The sequence below is a fragment of the Lachancea lanzarotensis genome, scaffold LALA0S03 (genome assembly GCF_000938715.1).
Source record: "Lachancea lanzarotensis genome assembly LALA0, scaffold LALA0S03, whole genome shotgun sequence".
Classification (NCBI taxonomy): domain Eukaryota; kingdom Fungi; phylum Ascomycota; class Saccharomycetes; order Saccharomycetales; family Saccharomycetaceae; genus Lachancea; species Lachancea lanzarotensis.
Window position 1 is genome coordinate 91,038 of NW_019212881.1, and position 17,379 is coordinate 108,416.

Consider the following 17,379-nt stretch of genomic DNA (forward strand, 5'->3'; position numbering starts at 1 on the left):
AAGAATACTCAGTTTGGCATATTTGACTATGCTAAAGCCTTCTCAGACTAAATGTTGTCCTGGCCTCAAACTGTTGGAAGAAAAAAAGATAAAAAAAAGGCGGATCCATGAGCCGAGAACAGTAAGCTCCATTGGGTTATAACAAGGCTCGAAAGGCCATTGTCACAATCGTCATAACTATGGTTTGAAACCCATTTGTGTAGGTCTCATTACCGAAGACACCTACAGAACCAAGGGTCTGAGGGACAGGAGAAACAAAGCAAGACATGATGGCTGACCGAAATCTGCCCTCCGCCTTTTTCTGCTTCTGATGAGTGGATTTAAAGGATTTATAAAAAATTTTTAAATCTCATCGCGTTTTCCGCATACGGTCTGGTGGGAGACTTTCTACCCAAAGCTTGGTTGGCTTTTAAAAAGCCTGAGACATATGCCCATTGTGCAAGCTTCGAACGGTGACGATTCTTCGACTATGGATCCGCAGTTAGGTTCAAATAGAGACGGAGGTAAGTTAGAGATGTTGATTCCGAAATTTTCTTAGCGTTATATAGTCTTAGACTCGTTACCCGGAAATCAAAAGTCCCAGAGCTTAAAGGGCATAGTGCTCGTCTGAAGTGATATTGGACTACTTGTTGAGATTCAAGCAAAAAGGTCAGAAGGACGTAAGGTTTGGACATATGCTCTAGCTTTTAGGGTCTGTTCATCGAGACATGTCTATTTCTCTTCCCTTTGGATTGTATATACGCGTTCAATTCACCGATAAAATCATCAGAAGTCACGTGATCATCATCCATGCCGTGTCAGCGTTCCATGGGACAGTGCAGTTTCCAGAACTTGAGAAGACTGGAAATACCGTCCAAACTATGTTCCATTACCATACACTTACTTGTCAGTTAATCGTACCTACGAGGCCAGTCTCTGCAAACCACCTGACGTACGGGAAAATGCGTTTTCTTGGCCTATTGAAGCTGATATTAATTCAAGCTCAATGTATATACAACGGGCATCGAATACTGACAACTTGTGTGTCACAGCAAATACAAACAGGATGCAGCTTTGTTTTTCTAGGAGTGCTCTACCTATGAATCGTTCATTCATTAAGTACCAGCTACCTGGACGTTTTCTTCTCAGATTAAAATCTGGGAAACGGCAGCTCAGAAAAAGTCCAGACGAAGAGCTCTCAATGCAAAGCACATGTGGATCAGCGTATGGTAACAAGTCAATATTAGCACTAGAACAAAGTCCACGGTGTACGTCCTTCAGAAGTCCGAGAATATTGTAAGTCACTATCCACGAATGAGACGTTCCAAATTTTTGATGCATCTAAATGCCAAAACGTCGACCGGCAACAAAGCTAGCGGTATACTGATTTCGGTACGAAGTATGTCTGCAAACCTCTCCTGTAAAGCTGTTCACTCAACATGCCTTTCATTAGCTTTAGAAACTTATCGATCTTTCACAGATCACATGACGTCGGGCTATTAATACAACCTTCATTACTGATTGCACTTTCTCAAAAGAGGGCCAAGCCTATATCCAACTCAGCTCAATTCAAGACCAGAGCCCCTCACAGCTCTATATTTAGTTGCAACTCGCTGGACGTTGATGTCTGCTAGCTACTGGGAGTCGACACAGCGTCTGAAATGGCAGCATACAAGGGAAAGTTTGTCAGCGGAGAGACACCAGCTATGGCTTTTAGAGTGCCAATTATTTCCACAAGGCTTGACGGTGACGATGGAAAACACCAAAGGATCAGGTCAACCTGTCACAAGAACCATTCCGATCACGAACTATGACATGCACTACGATAAGGACTACAACTTGCGGATTTACTGCTATTTTTTGATCATGAAGCTCGGCCGAAGGCTAAATATAAGACAGTACGCACTTGCCACAGCACATATATATCTATCGCGGTTTATGCTTCGGGCTTCGGTACGAGAGTGTAACCTGTATCTGCTGGTCACCACGTGCATCTATCTAGCCTGCAAAGTGGAAGAATGTCCGCAACACATCCGATCATTGGTCAACGAAGCGCGCTCTTTGTGGCCCGAGTTTGTGCCTCCAGATCCTACCAAAGTCACAGAGTTCGAGTTCTACTTGCTTGAAGAGCTACAAAGCTTTCTGATTGTCCACCACCCGTATCGGTCAATGGAGCAGATCGTCGAGGCGCTGCGGCTCGAGCCCTACGCATTGACACTTTCAGCAGAGGATCTACAAAATACATGGTCCCTGATCAATGACAGCTACATCACAGATGTTCATCTAATATACCCACCGCATGTGATAGCGATGGCCTGTTTTTTCGTTATCATATGTTTGCAAAAACCATACCGGGCCAAACACCAAGAAACGTTCAATAGATTCATGGCTGAGTCGCAGGTCGATTTGGCAGAAGTGATGAACACCGTACAGGATCTCATCGCATTGTATGACTGTTGGGACAAATACAATGAGCTTTGGATAAAGTTTTTGTTGCATTCTCTGTATTTACGCAGAGGCTAGAGAGAGAGAGAGAGAGAGAGAGAGAGAGAGAGAGAGAGCACATTTCTCCCCATGTCCTTTCTAAATGTTCCAACGTCGTTGCCAGCGTTGCCAGCGTTGCCAGCGTTGCCAGCTTCAACAAAAAACGAACAGGGCGTCTACTCGTTACCTACGAGCATGGTCAAAATTGGTGGTGTTTCCAATATACTGTGAAAATGATGAAAAAAAATAAGCCCATCGATGAGATCTGACACCACATTCTAGCAGGTGTATCGGTCATTGTTGATCTCTGCTTTTCCAGGCCACCTATTTATTGTTTTGAGTGTGATTGGGGCAGGCCTTGGTTCAAACAAAGAATTGTTTGCATTGTTTTCCAAAAAAACACCGATAGAAACAGCTCAACTGGAAGAATTGATACACACGTTAGACAATGAACACTACGGTGAGACAGCGTCAAGTATGTGCTACAAACGGCACGAACGATGCGAGCAGCACTGGTGCTGAACCGAAAGTCGCAACGAAAAGTTCGGGATCAAAAGAAACACGGCAAAAGCTACGCAAATCGAACAAAAAAGCGGTTTCGAAAGTCGATCGTTATTCGATGATTCTGTCGTGTACATTTTTCGTTGTGCTGTACGCGGTGGGCCTGGTATTTCCAGAATGGGCACGTAAGTTCGTCACGCTGCAGTATAAATATCCCGGAACCGTTGACGCATATGATATTGGGTTCGATGATGCGTACGTTGTTGTCACATGCATTGTGGTTCTAGTACTGGTGCGTTCGTTTCTCTTAAAATTCGTGCTAAAACCTATTGCATTGAATCGTTTCAACGTCCGGTCCCAAAAGTCACAGCAACGTTACGCGGAACAAGGCTGGTCTTTGGTGTACTACACATTCTCCTGGGTGTACGGGTTTTACCTGTACTACAAATCGCCATATTTCCTCAATTGTGACCACATATATCTGGAATGGCCCCACGATTATCTATCCGGTACGTTCAAGCTCTACTATCTACTCCAAATGGCTTCTTGGATGCAACAGATTCTGGTCCTCAATGCGGAGGAAAAACGGAAAGATTTCTGGCAAATGTTTGCTCACCATATCATTACCTGTCTGCTCTCAATGGGGTCCTATTATTACTACTTTACCCGCATCGGGCACGTAATTTTGATTATCATGGACGTGGTGGACATTCTATTGTCTAGTGCCAAGATGCTTAAATATTGCGGGTTCTCCACGGCCTGTGATTACATGTTTGCCGTTTTCTTGGTGTTTTGGGTTCTGCTGAGGCACATTGCATACAACTACATTTTCTATCATGCCGGTACGAAAGCTCCAGGCCTCATGGCCAACGGCCAGTGCGGATTTTCTGAAAATCAAAAAAGATGTTGGACACCGTTTATTATCGATGTGTTCCTGTGGCTGCTTGGAGGTCTGCAGGTAATTACCATCATATGGATGTTCTTAATCGTTAAGGTATTGATCAAGATCATTAGAGGCGGTTCTGCCGAAGATGTTCGCAGTGACGAGGATGATACCGATTAATTTTTCTATGGATTAGCATAACACATGAGTTTAATGGGGCGTGATGGAAAATGTGAAATCAAAATAGGCAACGCATGAGTTGCCAGTCTCTTCTTTCAAATTACAGCATGTATAGATTTCACTTGCATAAATACAAAAGCAAGACTGAACTCAAAGAGAATTAATAGAGCCAGTCTTTACCGGCATAGCCATCTCCATCTATTATCTTTTCTTAAAGTTACACTCCAAAGAACAAAGTCACGTATAGCGACAAGCATGTTACGGCGACTCCAAAAATTGACAGAAGTAAACTACAGCGTCTTATTATTAAATCCGCTCTTGACATCAATTGACCGTGCTTGGCAGCTTGCGATCCAATTAATTTGAACCCGAAAAGTCCTGGAAGAGTGAAGGAAATGGAGGTTGAACCAGTAGCACCAACTAATCCAAGCACAAGCGCGAAAGACGTCACATTAAGGGCCAGCAAATACAGCGAACTAACAAGAATCGCTGTCAAGATGTAAAAAGATTTGTCCGAAAAAGGAACAGCCGCAACTGGGTTTGTTACGCGCGTAACATTTTCCTCAAGATCGTGGGAAGCATCTTGGCACGATGTAGCTTGGTAGGAGTTATCGGCTCCCAGTAATAGCCTGTCTTCTTCATCTTCTACGACCATGGCAATTGGGGCTGTAGGGTCGTTGTTCTCGCTGCTGTCAACTGGGTCTTCTTCAAATTCCACGTATGTGATGCGAACCCAATGGATCATATTGTTTGTTGCAATTCTGCAAGGATAGAAGAGAAGAGGGAATGACAGTATCACAACCACACCCAAACAAACTTTCCCAATAACGGTCCAGTATGATTCGGGGTTGTAGTTAAGCATAATGTTGCCTAAAACGTTGCTTCCAAAAGTGAGGTACCCGCAAATACCAACACAGAGAAACAAAGCAGCGGAGATTAGCAAAGATCTGGAGATCACTATGTTGATATTGGTCAAACTGTTATCCTTGAGTTCATTGATGATGCTGAACATGTTCATGGACCCTGTGAATGCAAAAATCACGATTGTGAATGTGCTGACCACGCCCTTCATGTCGTAAACGTTAATCCAGGAGACGTCACCTCTTATTTCCCTGTAATTCTCAGTGAGAAGTGTGTTTTCCACGAATGAGCCCAAAATCAGACACACCAGGTATGCGACCGCGAAAAGTCCCAGGATGCTAGAATATTTCAAACTATCGAGTTTTTTGAGAAGCACCAAGGGAACAATGGGCACTGCACTGGCCAAAATCCAGCCGTTTCTTGTACCTCCCAGGACCCCCGGTAGCAAATCACCCACCAACACCAGATAGCTCAGACCAACCCCATAGCACTGCACAAACATGGAGAAATCGAAAAGTAGCGAAAGTGACGGATACGTTATGGAGCAGAGCGTGAAGAACGACGACGTTCTGGGCTCTTTTAGGGCCTTAGAGCATTTGGCAAGGACAAAAAGCCCAAATCCAGACGTGATGGCCCCAACAAGAACCAAAAGCACCCCTACGAGGATTCCATCGCTACGAAAGGCGTACGGAATCGCCAGCATTCCAGCACCAACGATGGTTTTCACCAAGTTAATGGTTGAGAAAAAGCCAGAAGCATTGGCCTCCATTGAAACGTAGCTTTATATACCCAAACCCGAAACCTTTGAGCTATCAATTAAAGCTCCTCAAAAAGGTTCAAAACCTATCTATCAGTGTTTAAGTCGAGATGTTTAACTCTTGATATTTGGATAGACCTTATCCATTATATATAGTAATGGTAGAAATATTCCTCAATTTTAGAGATATAATATCGAACTTCAAGATTTTGAAGGCATCCATGTCAAATCAGTGGCTATAACAATTCGTTAGTGGGGTAAGGGGCTTCTTATCAGTAGAAAATGGATAGCGCCGAAAGCGTGGTCGATAGACTCGAAGAGTTGGGGTCTTTAGACCAACTGGACGTTGTGCAATTGTTAAAACAAGAAGATGATGAGCTGGAGGCCAAATTGGGACTAGACAGTGGGATTCTGGACGTACACCGGGTTATGAATGAGCATCCGGGACTGAAGAAACGAGTACGTGCAATATTAGATAGATTTTTTCCTCGAGAAGCCTTGCAGAAAAGACATGGTGAACAAGAAGAAGATGTAGACGACGTTTACGACGCAGAGGAGCACCGAGAAAAATCCGAAGCGGTTAGAAAAACTGCTGGAGTCGATTCCTCCTCCACTGTGCAAGAGGTGGTACCGCCGGAAAACTTTAGTCACATTGTGGGAGAGATCTACAGGTCGAGTTTCCCACGACCGGAAAACTTCCCGTTTCTACAGCACAGCATCAAGCTGAAATCCATAATGGTGCTTTTCCCTGAGGATTACCCACAGGAGAACCTAGATTTCATGGCAGAAGCAGGAATCACGCTGTTCCAGATAGGCATGAGCGGGAATAAAGAGCCGTTTGTGAATATTCCATCCAACCTGTTGACCAGCGCTCTGGAGATCGCCATAAACCCAGAAAACCATCCAATACTGATACACTGCAACCGGGGCAAGCACCGCACTGGGTGTCTTGTTGGGTGCATCCGACGATTGCAGAAATGGTCTCTGACGATGATTTTCGATGAGTATCGTCGGTTTGCGTTCCCCAAGGCAAGAGCGTTGGACCAGCAATTCATCGAGATGTATGACGATGAAAAGATCAAACAGATAGCGGCCGAAAACAACTGGCTGCCGATCAAATGGTGAGTGAAAAAAAATTGACAATGAGAATGACAATGATAATGACAATGACCATTCCGATGACAATAACAATGACCATTCCGATGACGATGACGATAACGACCTACCTTCCCTTTTTCGGTTTTGTAAAATCTACCCAGCAACTACATTTCTTATTACTATCATCTTATGTAAAGCCACCAGCAACGAACCGTCTGGTGTAGAGGGCCGTGCTTGTGGCGGCCATTGCAGACAGCGTTAAGGGCCACACTCTTCCGTATCTGAGGGCCTTGACAGAGCCACGACCACCCACAATCAAGTAGAGGGCGGACCAGGCACCCAGAAACCCAGACCCGCTTTCCAGGTCTCCATCGTAGATAATCCACGATCCCAAAGCTTGTGCCGAGCCAAACAACAAGCTTGTCTTGGTAGAAGGCCCTACAAACTTGGGACGAGACCAAAGTCGCAAAATACTAGAAGAACCGATTTTAGAGGATACCGGAGATTCCACAGCTGGCGATATTACCGGAGTTGCTAGCAACATGAGGGAGTTGGCAGCAGCCAAATAGGGCGTAGTACTCAAATCTTTGAGAGTGTCCATAGCAGTTGAATAGTGTCGATCCTCTGCTTAGGTTGATTTTCTTTGTCCTTACTTGACTAACCTTTTCTTGACGATGCCTGATTTTTTCCACAGCTTGTTGAAGCAAGAAGGCAGTAGGCAATTGAAGGTAAATTTACAGTAAGTGACTACACCGTAGTTGCACTCGTGAGATCGAAAGAACCTAGATGAACGAATCATTTTGAACAAGATGAACTTATCATACTTATACTGAAAACTTAACTATACTATACTACACTTGTGCGTCCACCTCAACTGCAGAGACCTGCTCTCTAAGATCTTTCGCCTCTCAATCTTCTGGCCAATTTGATGTCTTTCTTCTGGATAGTGACACGTTTGGCGTGGATAGCAGCCAAATTGGTATCTTCGAAAAGGGAAACCAAGTAGGCTTCGACGGATTCCTGAAGGGCACCGATGGCGGACGATTGGAATCTCAAGTCTGTCTTGAAATCCTGAGCGATTTCACGAACCAGTCTTTGGAAGGGCAGTTTTCTGATCAAAAGTTCGGTGGATTTTTGGAATCTTCTGATTTCTCTTAGGGCAACGGTACCTGGCTTGTATCTGTGAGGCTTCTTGACACCACCGGTGGATGGAGCCGATTTTCTGGCGGCCTTGGAGGCTAGTTGTTTTCTTGGGGCTTTACCACCAGTGGATTTTCTTGCTGTTTGCTTGGTTCTGGCCATTGCGTGTGTATGTGTTGTGTGCTAAGAACTGTTAGAAAACCTGTGAATGAGCTAAATTGCAGTCAAATACCAGATACTTGGGCTCTTTATATACATTAAGAAGCGAGAAGGGGGTGGAAACCACGATATTTGTCTGCTCTTTCCGGGTTTCCCCTTTTGGCGTAGTTTTCTCGCCTCGTTCGCTATCCCTACTTTTCGCCGATTGTATGAGCCACGACCTTGACCCATTCAGGAACGCGCTTTAGCACTGTAATTGTCCGCATATATTCTGGGCTTCACGACGGGAAAAATACCATGATGCGTGAACGTTTGGGTCCGGTGTCCAGGCTCCCATGTTCGCTACTTAACGGGAAGGAATACGCGGGATATTTTCCTATTCGGGTACTCAGGACCCAAATGTTCACGAAGGTTTCCCGAAATTGGGCGTAAACTCGGACCAGTTTATACGCGAGCTAATTAATTAATTGACAAATACATATATTTTTTCGCGGATTTCGTACTACGTGCGCAACTATCCGCTGTCTACAATCTCACCATAGTAAAGGGGATACCCGAAATTGCGTTCAATTGGCGCGAAAAGGGTGGGTTTTCGAGTCTGAAACCTTTAGGAAAAGAGCAGAGATTAGTATAAAAGAGGGACATAATTTACCAAAGAAAAGAGATAAGTTGGTGAATTTGGTTTGTTTCCATTTCTTCTCTCTTTACTAACTAAAACATACAAACACACATAAACATGTCTGGTAGAGGAAAAGGTGGTAAAGGTCTAGGTAAAGGTGGTGCCAAGCGTCACAGAAAGATTCTAAGAGACAACATCCAAGGTATCACCAAGCCTGCCATCAGAAGACTGGCCAGAAGAGGTGGTGTCAAGCGTATTTCTGGTTTGATCTACGAAGAAGTCAGAGCCGTCCTCAAATCGTTCTTGGAGTCGGTCATCAGAGACGCCGTCACTTACACAGAACACGCCAAGAGAAAGACCGTGACTTCTTTGGACGTTGTGTACGCGTTGAAGAGACAGGGAAGAACCTTGTACGGTTTCGGTGGTTGATCTGGATGTTTCCAGTGAAGGTTGTGTAAGGCTATACTTTGTATTATATATGTTAATGAAAATTCGTGAAGAAAGAACAGACTTTGTAGGATGGGAAATTTGGCTGATTCGGGATGCCTTAACGGCCACCTCTCTCGCTTTGAAAAGTTTGTAGGGTTTTTCCTTTCCGATTTTGTTTCTCAGGCTAGCACAGTGGGGTCATCACTACGGTGTGCCATCTTGTATCATTAACAGTGGGCACAGAGCCCGCAGGCCATAGCTTCATTGTAGAACACTTTGTAGCTATTAATTAATTATTCACTGTGCTGTTAACATCGCTATGAAATTGCCCTCTAATCGCGGATTATGTCGTGCCATTTGCGGAAACATTGACTAGTGTCTTCAACGTCTCTTTTCGTGGGACACACGCATCGGCAGCCTACTCCAAATTCACTCTCCTTTTCTTGAACTTTCGTTATGTCGTCGAAGAAAGTTTGCAATGTACCACCAGATTGATGCCGCAACTTCTGGTGCTTCAGCGTCTCCACATAAGGAAGCTGTTCCCCAGCTTTGTTGATAGGACAATGCACGACGGTAGAGTGCTGGTACCCAATGTCGCGGAAATAGTGCACATCGTCAACGTTTAGCATCATCGCCAGCCCTAAAGTGTGAACTGGTGCGTCCCCCCATCGTTCGGCCCAAAATCCACCGCTTTCTTCCAAATAAGCAAAATAGTCTGCATACAACCCGGTGCTGAACAGATCCACGCGTGCAATCTCGAAATTACTCCAAAAATGACACAAGTTGAATTCCTCGTCGTCAAATTTGTCCTCGAAAATGGGCGCTTTTCTGGAAGCTCGTTCGATTAATAGTTTGAGAGCTTCACGATCAAGTGCTGATGTCTTGGTGTTTCCAACTGTGTCCAATAAATCTTTGATTTTCCGTTCTTTTGTAAGCTCTCTTTCAACGTCACTGTCAAAGTTGATGAACTTCATCAAAAGGTCGTCGTTTTTGAAGTCTGAGTTGTAACTTTTAGCCACTAAAGGCCATAAGTTGCCCACTTTGACCCCTTTTCGTCTGATAAAACTTCGAGTAAAGCGAAAGAGGTTGGGTACCGTCCAATAGAGCTCCTCGATAAAAACCGTAAATCCGTATTTCTTTCCGCGCCGACTCATTTCGTAGAATGGATCGTAAGTCAAATCGCAGAAAAACTCCACATCCGGTTCGATCCTCCAATACCATTCGTACTGGGCCACCAAAGGGTGTTTGTAAAATGCCCCGGCATAAAAACGACACATCTTATGGTAGGATTCCAGATTTCCGTATAAAATTCCTCGATCGCCTTGTTCCTCTATACTTTCCTTGAAAATGAGTTGCTCGCGTAGACCAGGGGGAAACTCCCACTCGAGTTCGCTCAATACGCCAAACTGCACTTTGGCCCCAGTTGTTGCAGTAACCAACTCGACGAATTCTGGATCGAAGGGCTCATGGTTTAAAAAAATGTAAGGGTATTGGTACCATTGGTTGAAATGTCGCTCAATGCTTCTAACAGTCTTCAAAACCGTTTCGATTTCAGAGTTTCGAGTAAGCATCGTGAATGAAGCGTTTTGTGACGCATAATGTGGGGCATCTTGATAAACTAAAGGGTCCACACAACCGTCAGCAAACACGGAATCTTTACTGGTATTGATGTTCGAGAAGCCGAATGAATCTGAACCTCGAGATCGAGTTCGCAGTTTCCGAGCTAGTCTCCATATTACCACGAAAAACAAGCATATCAGCATCAGTATCCAACATCGCCTGCGATTTCGTCTTTGAGGACTCAGTAGCATCCTTAAGAAGGCCTCTGAATTGCTCGTGATCGTAACATTGAAAGCTGATCGAAGAAGTGTTCAAAGGCCAAGTGTTACCGATAAGAACGTTGACAACTAGATGTGCCAATTTACTATAACAACAAAAGCGAACATTAGAATCATGCGAGACGAGCCACGAAGACCCGGAGTAGTCCAATCTCAATTCTTGAACGGTGCTGGTGGTTGTCCCGATAGCGTTCTAATGAGAGCGATGTCTTCGGTGACTTCTTCTGGTTTAAGTGACAGCAACGGCGGAGCAGCCTTTGTGGAAAGCCTGTTGGTTCCTCTAGTCTTCTTCTTCTCTCTCTCTTTGTCCCCAAATAGGAGCACATGAAGCTCAGACGAATCACTGAGGCCTTGAAGAAAGAAAGAATCGGAGTTTTCACTCGCGTAGTTGGGAGGGGCAGACGATTCTTTGGCAGATGTCAAATCCGGCTCGTCACTCATGGCACGAGACGTGACCGTTGTTGCCAGTCGACGTCTTAATGAGCGTCTTTCGGTGCCTGTATCTGTAGCGCTTTCGTTAGCGGACGCTTCTTTACCAAACTCGTTTGGAGACGAGTCCCAGGCTGTAGCGGTGGCACTGCGTGTGGTCTTCTGGAACTTAGAGCGCGAATAGTCCATGGAGTACGAGTGAGCATTGGCAACATCCATCAGAAGACGTTCCTCCTGCAGTTTCTTCATCTTGGACTCCAAAGACTCGTACAGTTTCTCCTTGCACAGCTTGATGATCTTTTCATGTTCGACCTTCGTCTTTTCAATGTCCTCTTGAAACTCAATTCGCGATCTGTCCACACGATATTCCTCAAACAATCGGAGCCGCACCAGCTCAAGGTCTCGTTCTTCTTCCAAGTCCCGCACACTGCGCAAAAATAGGCCGTTGTTGCCTTGATGTAGTGTGGTCAAAGTCGTTTGCAATGTAGTGAGACGATCACGATAATGCACATCCTTATCGATAGAAAAGTTCTGTACTATCTTGTTGACACGCGATTCAAAGTTATGCCGTCTTTTGTCTTTCCTAGAGATATCTTAAATGGTGGAAGAGCAGTTAGTTGAAAGGTTCAGATGTATGAGTATGACAAGGCTTCAACTAAGTAAACGCTGAGTAATGGTAAAAGGCCGCTAAGAGCCTCTAAAAATCGTTAAAAACATACTTTCAAGCTGGCCTGATGTGTTAGCCATCTCCCTAACGAGCTGAAGATGGTGGTTTTTGGGCCGTTTTGTATCGATGGTCTGTAAGTGATGAGTATGTCAAATTGGAACCAGTTTATATATTGCCTGAGAACCTATTGACTGAATAACTACAGATCACCCAAAAAAAACAGCGTTGGAAGCAGTGCCATGGCCACAATTGAGCTCCTGGTGGCAGATGTGAGCTGTTTGAAACAGATCAAGACCAAACTGGAGCGCAAAAGCGCTTTTGTCAAGCCAATTGTAAGCGAAAACGGGCTCAAACTGGTGAAAACAAGTTTGATCAAAGAAGACCCACTAGTTAAAGAACTTCTTTCAACGTATGGAGACATTATCACCGTTAGGGAGCAGATTGGTGACACTGCAGAGGCTTGTGATAGGCCTAATGACCGTTTGTCTGAGTTTGCAAGCAAGTTTTTGAGGAATACCGGAACTTCTGCAGAAGAGATGGAGTCCTTACTGCAACACATTCCGGTACGGTATTCGCTTTACAGTCCACTAGTATTGTTTAACAACTCTACAGAACGCAGCTTCTTGCATTCCGAGTGGCAAGAGGCTCTTGCAAAACCGGAAAACGCAGGTTTTATGCGGCGCATGTTGCAGGAGCTTTTCCCCAAATTCACCCATGTGGCTACGAACCAACCCATTGTCGACTACGATGAGATGCGTCGGCCATTTCACATCATTTCGCTCGAGGGGGTACTTTTCCAGGGCATAATCCAGTCGCGGGTCCAGGAAACGCCCACTACACGCGATTTTGACGCTTCTGTCTGGTGCCATGTGGTTCAAAATGGGATACACCAGGTTTGGTCGCCAGTTTTCACAATGTTCAGTCGCGGCAATATCAAGGAAAAGAAACGGATCTTGGACATCGCGGCATACCCGGACGTTGCGGGCAACGACGTGGTCGATATGTACGCCGGGATTGGCTATTTTACACTGAGCTATCTCAAACGTGGTGCATGCCGCGTCTTTTGTTTCGAGCTTAATCCGTGGAGCACCGAAGGCCTTAAGCGTGGCGTAGCCCTCAACAACTTTCTGGGTCAATGCCATGTATTCCAAGAGTCCAACGAGAACTGTCTAGAGCGACTAAAGCAATTCCAAACGGTACGAGCTCGTCATATAAATTTGGGTCTTTTGCCTAGCAGTCGACAAGGATACCCATGGGCTCTTCGGATAGCCAAAAAATATGGCGCAGACCCTGTAATTACGCTTCACATTCATGAAAATATTCACGTCGATGATATTGCCAGTGGTGCGTTCGTTCGCAACACATTAAGCTTATTGCATGATATCGAACCCGATTTCCGTTACACCTCGACACACCTCGAAAAAGTTAAAACGTTTGCGCCGGACATTTGGCACTGCGTTCTCGATATTGACCTTACACGAGACCAATACAACCCGTAACATAACTTTTCACAGGCCAACAAGTGACAAAGTCCGTTAGCACATTGCCTAACTGTCATCAATTAGGATTTCGTAAAATGCTCCAAAATTTACCGAAAAAAAATCTCAATTGACTTCAGAAAGAGCAGGATAAAATGGCCTAGTCATCTGGCGCCAAATATTGAGATTGCCTCCTGGTCTTCTCAGTTTTATCGTTTTTTTCCCAGGAAACTGTCATAAAGCTCTTCGCCCCGATATTATTAAAATGGAATTATTGAAAAATACATCCTTCAAAATTAGAGAAGTTACCTTCAAAGAGCAGAAACACAGACAATAGGGCTGATTGCAAGGCTCTTAAGAAGATCAAAATGGACTTCGATCAGTTTATGAGCTTTCAGCAAAAAACTGGGGGTGAAAAGGACAATTTTGACCCGAGTGCTAGCGAGGAAGTACAGTATGGAGGCTCAGTTGATAATGGGGCATCCCACGGCAGACACGCGCCGTTGAGTGTAGATACAGGACTAAAAAGACCGCCAAGACCTAATCAAGATACCTTGGGAGACCCAGATAGCTTTCTATTCTCACCTGTCAGTGATGAAGCGACCGATGGGTTTCCTCTAAGCTCAACTATGACTACTCCGACTATAAAAATAGAACAGTCTTTTGACGACAACACAAACTTTGAAGCGCTACAATCCGTTGAAAGACATCCAAGCTTGGATAGCCACTCCACAGACCCAATCCATAGACCATTTCTGGCGTCACAGCAGCACCAGCAGCACCAGCAGCATCTGCCGTCGACATATCATTTGGATTACGGGCCTTCCCCGAATTACAGCAGGCCACAAAGTCTGCTGTCGCCAAACGCTTTTGATGACTCTATCTCTGCCCATTCAGGTTCTCTGCACTCCGCTCACTCCCCAAGCTCATTTAATGACCATTTGACTAGCGAATGGCAACCTCAAAAATTGGCGCTTTCTCCAGCACCGTCAAGACTTACTATTGGCGATGATGAGTTGGATGAAATTTTGAGTGTTCACTCTGGTGCTGAATCTTTTTACGATGCTGAGATTGAGCCCCTAGCAGGAAGCCTTTCAGCCCAACAGCTTGAGTCTTTTTCAGGGTCGCTCGACGACGTTTTTGGAGAAAGGCCAGTTCAGCTGGACTGTGCCAGCCCTATAGCAAGAAAACTTGATTTGGGATCTTCTGAGTTCTTAAAACCGCACATATCGATTGAAGAATTCAAGTCGTTTTCACCAAATGACCTATTGCATAATAAAGTCTTGAGCAATACATCGTCTCCTGTTTCTTTCCATACTGCCCGTCAGAACACAGATTTCCTGTCCGTGAAAACAGAAGATGGAGCGGTGTTCAGCGACGAGGACCCTGAGGCCCACGCGCTGATGCGGCATGGGCGCAAGGTTCGACGTCAGTCGATACAACTGGCTCGGAGAACCAGCTCTACAAGGCGACGCTTATCAGTTGATGAAAAAGCGCGCTCTTTGAGCGAAGATAGAGAAAAACTACTAGAACTGGCTGCATTGAAGCCAAGCAAATCTCAAAACGACTATGCTGATTATAATGGGGACTTTGAGCCAACCGGCTTGAAAGACGACTCTATTGAGTCTGGTGACCCCAAGAACGTCCAGAAAAACCTAGCCATATACGCATGCCATGTTTGCGACAAAAAATTTACGAGGCCTTACAACCTCAAATCTCATTTACGCACTCACACGGACGAGAGACCGTTTGTGTGCAGTATTTGCGGCAAGGCCTTTGCCAGACAACATGATCGTAAGCGACACGAAGATCTGCACACGGGAAAGAAGAGATATGTTTGTCAGGGCAAGCTCAAAGACGGGTCTCAATGGGGGTGTGGGAAAAAGTTTGCCAGAAGCGATGCGTTGGGACGACATTTGAAAACCGAAGGTGGAAAGCGGTGCATAGCGCCTTTGTGGGAAGAGGTAACTCGTGAAAGAGCTGCCGGGCGAAAAGCCGAGGTTGATCTACCGATCGATTTTTAAAAGCAGTAGTCGAACAAGAGAGCCACTTTTTAATCCATCACACGCTACACCCGTCTCTGCTTGTAACATTATAATACCATGAAAGGTGCAGAATAAAACTATAGACGGATTTTGTAGTACATATACCGCTCTGTGTGTTATTCAGAGGTAGGTAATTTGATGTTTCTAGCTATTTTGATAGATGTTCGGATTCTGGAGTCATATCGCTGCGAGAATCATAGCTTCAGCTTATATATATTAAGCTCATTTGATATTTACAGCGAGCTCATCGAACATTCAAAATTCAGTTAACGGCCTCGTTCAACAAAGCATGGACTTTCCGGGATCCAGCGATGAGCCTTTAGAATCCAGAATTCTTGAGTCGAATGAGTCTCTTCAAAATATTGAGGATATCGATGTTCAACACAGACAATTGCTGCAAAATCAACAGGTTAAGTATGCATCGAGTTTGTTCTCACAGCATTCACACACTCCAGTTCAGGTTTCGAATATCATAGTAAATAACTCAGGATGTGTGCGTCTCGAGATTTTACAAAAGTATGTTGATCAGACATTGGGACAAGCTACCAACTTAGAAGAGCTGTGTGAAGAGTCTGATATTTTGAACATGAAGCTGATATCAAACGGACTCGTGGAAAATAGCACTTTAACTCTTGATAGCAGAGGGATACTGCATTATGACTTGAATTCATTGCACCCAAAGTCATCCTATGCCTCGCCTTTGGGTAGACAGAGCCTATTGTCCGTTTTAGATGTGGTTTCCATCCTCGACCTTCAACCTTTGAAAAAATTCACCGCTAAGACGGGAACCAACGTGGGAAACGGTGAAGGTGACGGATATCTTCAGTTTCAGTGGCGGAATGCCTTCAATGGAGGGGAAAAGCTAACATTCGATGCTACTAAGGGCACTAAAACTCATTCGTCCTATCTAGTGGACTATTCTCAGCCACTATCGCCATTTTGGTCGATAGATTCTGCTTTATACAAAAACTCAAGAGCTCTAGGAAACTCAGAGTTACTTCTGAGAGGTATTCGTGCCTCCCTAAAATCAACTTTTGAGAAACATAAGAACGTCAATCATGAATTCCAATACGAACAGGCTTGGCGGAGCCTCGGTGCCAGTGGAAATCACTCTTCAGATTCTCTTCTTCTGCAATGCGGGAATGACATCAAGACGGCCTTCGGATACTCTCTTTTTTGGGATGCTCGTGATAAACCCGTTTTCGCATCTTCTGGTAAGTATATCAAGCTATCCAATGAGTTGGCACTCAGCAGCTTTTGGAAAGTTGGGCTTGAAACTGGCGCAGTCAAAAGCTGGCGCGAAAATAACTTCTTTACGGTCAGCGGCTCGTTGAAAGCTGGATATATCAACAATTTCCATCCCGAGACTAAATCCATACATTTGAGCGATAGGTTTCATTGCGGTGGAAGCAACGATGTGCGAAGTTTTAATCTCATGGGCTTAGGGCCCAAAGATCTTTTTGATTCCATTGGTGGTGATGCTTTCGTAACATACGGGATCAGCGCTTTCAGTCGTTTACCTGTAGCTCGTTGGTCTGATTCAAGTTTCAGGTTGCATACATTTTTCAATGGCGGCAGGCTAATAAATTCAAATGGATGCTCAGCGAAGTCTTGTATTCAGGCTCTTGCACAAGAGCATTCTATGTCAACAGGGGTTGGCTTAGTATTCGGGCATTCAGTTGCCAGATTCGAACTAAACTTCACAATTCCACTAACGGCTCACGCTAGTGACGCCGTCCGCAAGGGATTCCAATACGGAATAGGACTATCGTTTCTATAGACCTGACGCTAGAACTCTGATAATTTACGCTGTAAATAAAATTAATTAAAGC

At 44.8% G+C, this 17,379-nt stretch overlaps 12 protein-coding genes across 12 annotated transcripts; 7 read left to right on the plus strand and 5 right to left on the minus strand.

Moving 5' to 3' along the window:
• Positions 1-1,602: 1,602 nt before the first annotated feature.
• Positions 1,603-2,502, plus strand: SSN8 (LALA0S03e01068g1_1; the record flags this gene model as incomplete). The annotated part of the gene is made up of 1 exon (XM_022773083.1): positions 1,603-2,502. One exon carries the CDS (start codon positions 1,603-1,605, stop codon positions 2,500-2,502), a length of 900 nt encoding a protein of 299 aa, XP_022627592.1.
• Positions 2,503-2,911: 409 nt separating this feature from the next.
• Positions 2,912-4,027, plus strand: LALA0_S03e01090g (LALA0S03e01090g1_1; the record flags this gene model as incomplete). Its single annotated transcript, XM_022773084.1, has 1 exon — positions 2,912-4,027. One exon carries the CDS (start codon positions 2,912-2,914, stop codon positions 4,025-4,027), a length of 1,116 nt encoding a protein of 371 aa, XP_022627593.1.
• Positions 4,028-4,244: 217 nt separating this feature from the next.
• AVT7 (LALA0S03e01112g1_1) lies at positions 4,245-5,657 on the minus strand (the record flags this gene model as incomplete). The annotated part of the gene is made up of 1 exon (XM_022773085.1): positions 4,245-5,657. The coding sequence occupies one exon, from the start codon at positions 5,655-5,657 to the stop codon at positions 4,245-4,247; it is 1,413 nt and encodes a 470-aa protein (XP_022627594.1).
• A 270-nt stretch (positions 5,658-5,927) lies between these two features.
• On the plus strand, positions 5,928-6,770 carry SIW14 (LALA0S03e01134g1_1; the record flags this gene model as incomplete). Its single annotated transcript, XM_022773086.1, has 1 exon — positions 5,928-6,770. One exon carries the CDS (start codon positions 5,928-5,930, stop codon positions 6,768-6,770), a length of 843 nt encoding a protein of 280 aa, XP_022627595.1.
• A 160-nt stretch (positions 6,771-6,930) lies between these two features.
• Positions 6,931-7,344, minus strand: AIM19 (LALA0S03e01156g1_1; the record flags this gene model as incomplete). Its single annotated transcript, XM_022773087.1, has 1 exon — positions 6,931-7,344. One exon carries the CDS (start codon positions 7,342-7,344, stop codon positions 6,931-6,933), a length of 414 nt encoding a protein of 137 aa, XP_022627596.1.
• A 290-nt stretch (positions 7,345-7,634) lies between these two features.
• On the minus strand, positions 7,635-8,045 carry HHT2 (LALA0S03e01178g1_1; the record flags this gene model as incomplete). The annotated part of the gene is made up of 1 exon (XM_022773089.1): positions 7,635-8,045. The coding sequence occupies one exon, from the start codon at positions 8,043-8,045 to the stop codon at positions 7,635-7,637; it is 411 nt and encodes a 136-aa protein (XP_022627597.1).
• Positions 8,046-8,778: 733 nt separating this feature from the next.
• On the plus strand, positions 8,779-9,090 carry HHF2 (LALA0S03e01200g1_1; the record flags this gene model as incomplete). Its single annotated transcript, XM_022773090.1, has 1 exon — positions 8,779-9,090. One exon carries the CDS (start codon positions 8,779-8,781, stop codon positions 9,088-9,090), a length of 312 nt encoding a protein of 103 aa, XP_022627598.1.
• Positions 9,091-9,422: 332 nt separating this feature from the next.
• On the minus strand, positions 9,423-10,901 carry LALA0_S03e01222g (LALA0S03e01222g1_1; the record flags this gene model as incomplete). Its single annotated transcript, XM_022773091.1, has 1 exon — positions 9,423-10,901. The coding sequence occupies one exon, from the start codon at positions 10,899-10,901 to the stop codon at positions 9,423-9,425; it is 1,479 nt and encodes a 492-aa protein (XP_022627599.1).
• Positions 10,902-11,081: 180 nt separating this feature from the next.
• On the minus strand, positions 11,082-12,104 carry SDS3 (LALA0S03e01244g1_1; the record flags this gene model as incomplete). Its single annotated transcript, XM_022773092.1, has 2 exons — positions 11,082-11,950; positions 12,077-12,104. 2 exons carry the CDS (start codon positions 12,102-12,104, stop codon positions 11,082-11,084), a joined length of 897 nt encoding a protein of 298 aa, XP_022627600.1.
• A 159-nt stretch (positions 12,105-12,263) lies between these two features.
• On the plus strand, positions 12,264-13,523 carry TRM12 (LALA0S03e01266g1_1; the record flags this gene model as incomplete). The annotated part of the gene is made up of 1 exon (XM_022773093.1): positions 12,264-13,523. One exon carries the CDS (start codon positions 12,264-12,266, stop codon positions 13,521-13,523), a length of 1,260 nt encoding a protein of 419 aa, XP_022627601.1.
• Positions 13,524-13,870: 347 nt separating this feature from the next.
• CRZ1 (LALA0S03e01288g1_1) lies at positions 13,871-15,526 on the plus strand (the record flags this gene model as incomplete). The annotated part of the gene is made up of 1 exon (XM_022773094.1): positions 13,871-15,526. The coding sequence occupies one exon, from the start codon at positions 13,871-13,873 to the stop codon at positions 15,524-15,526; it is 1,656 nt and encodes a 551-aa protein (XP_022627602.1).
• Positions 15,527-15,836: 310 nt separating this feature from the next.
• SAM50 (LALA0S03e01310g1_1) lies at positions 15,837-17,327 on the plus strand (the record flags this gene model as incomplete). The annotated part of the gene is made up of 1 exon (XM_022773095.1): positions 15,837-17,327. One exon carries the CDS (start codon positions 15,837-15,839, stop codon positions 17,325-17,327), a length of 1,491 nt encoding a protein of 496 aa, XP_022627603.1.
• Between the last annotated feature and the right edge of the window lie 52 nt (positions 17,328-17,379).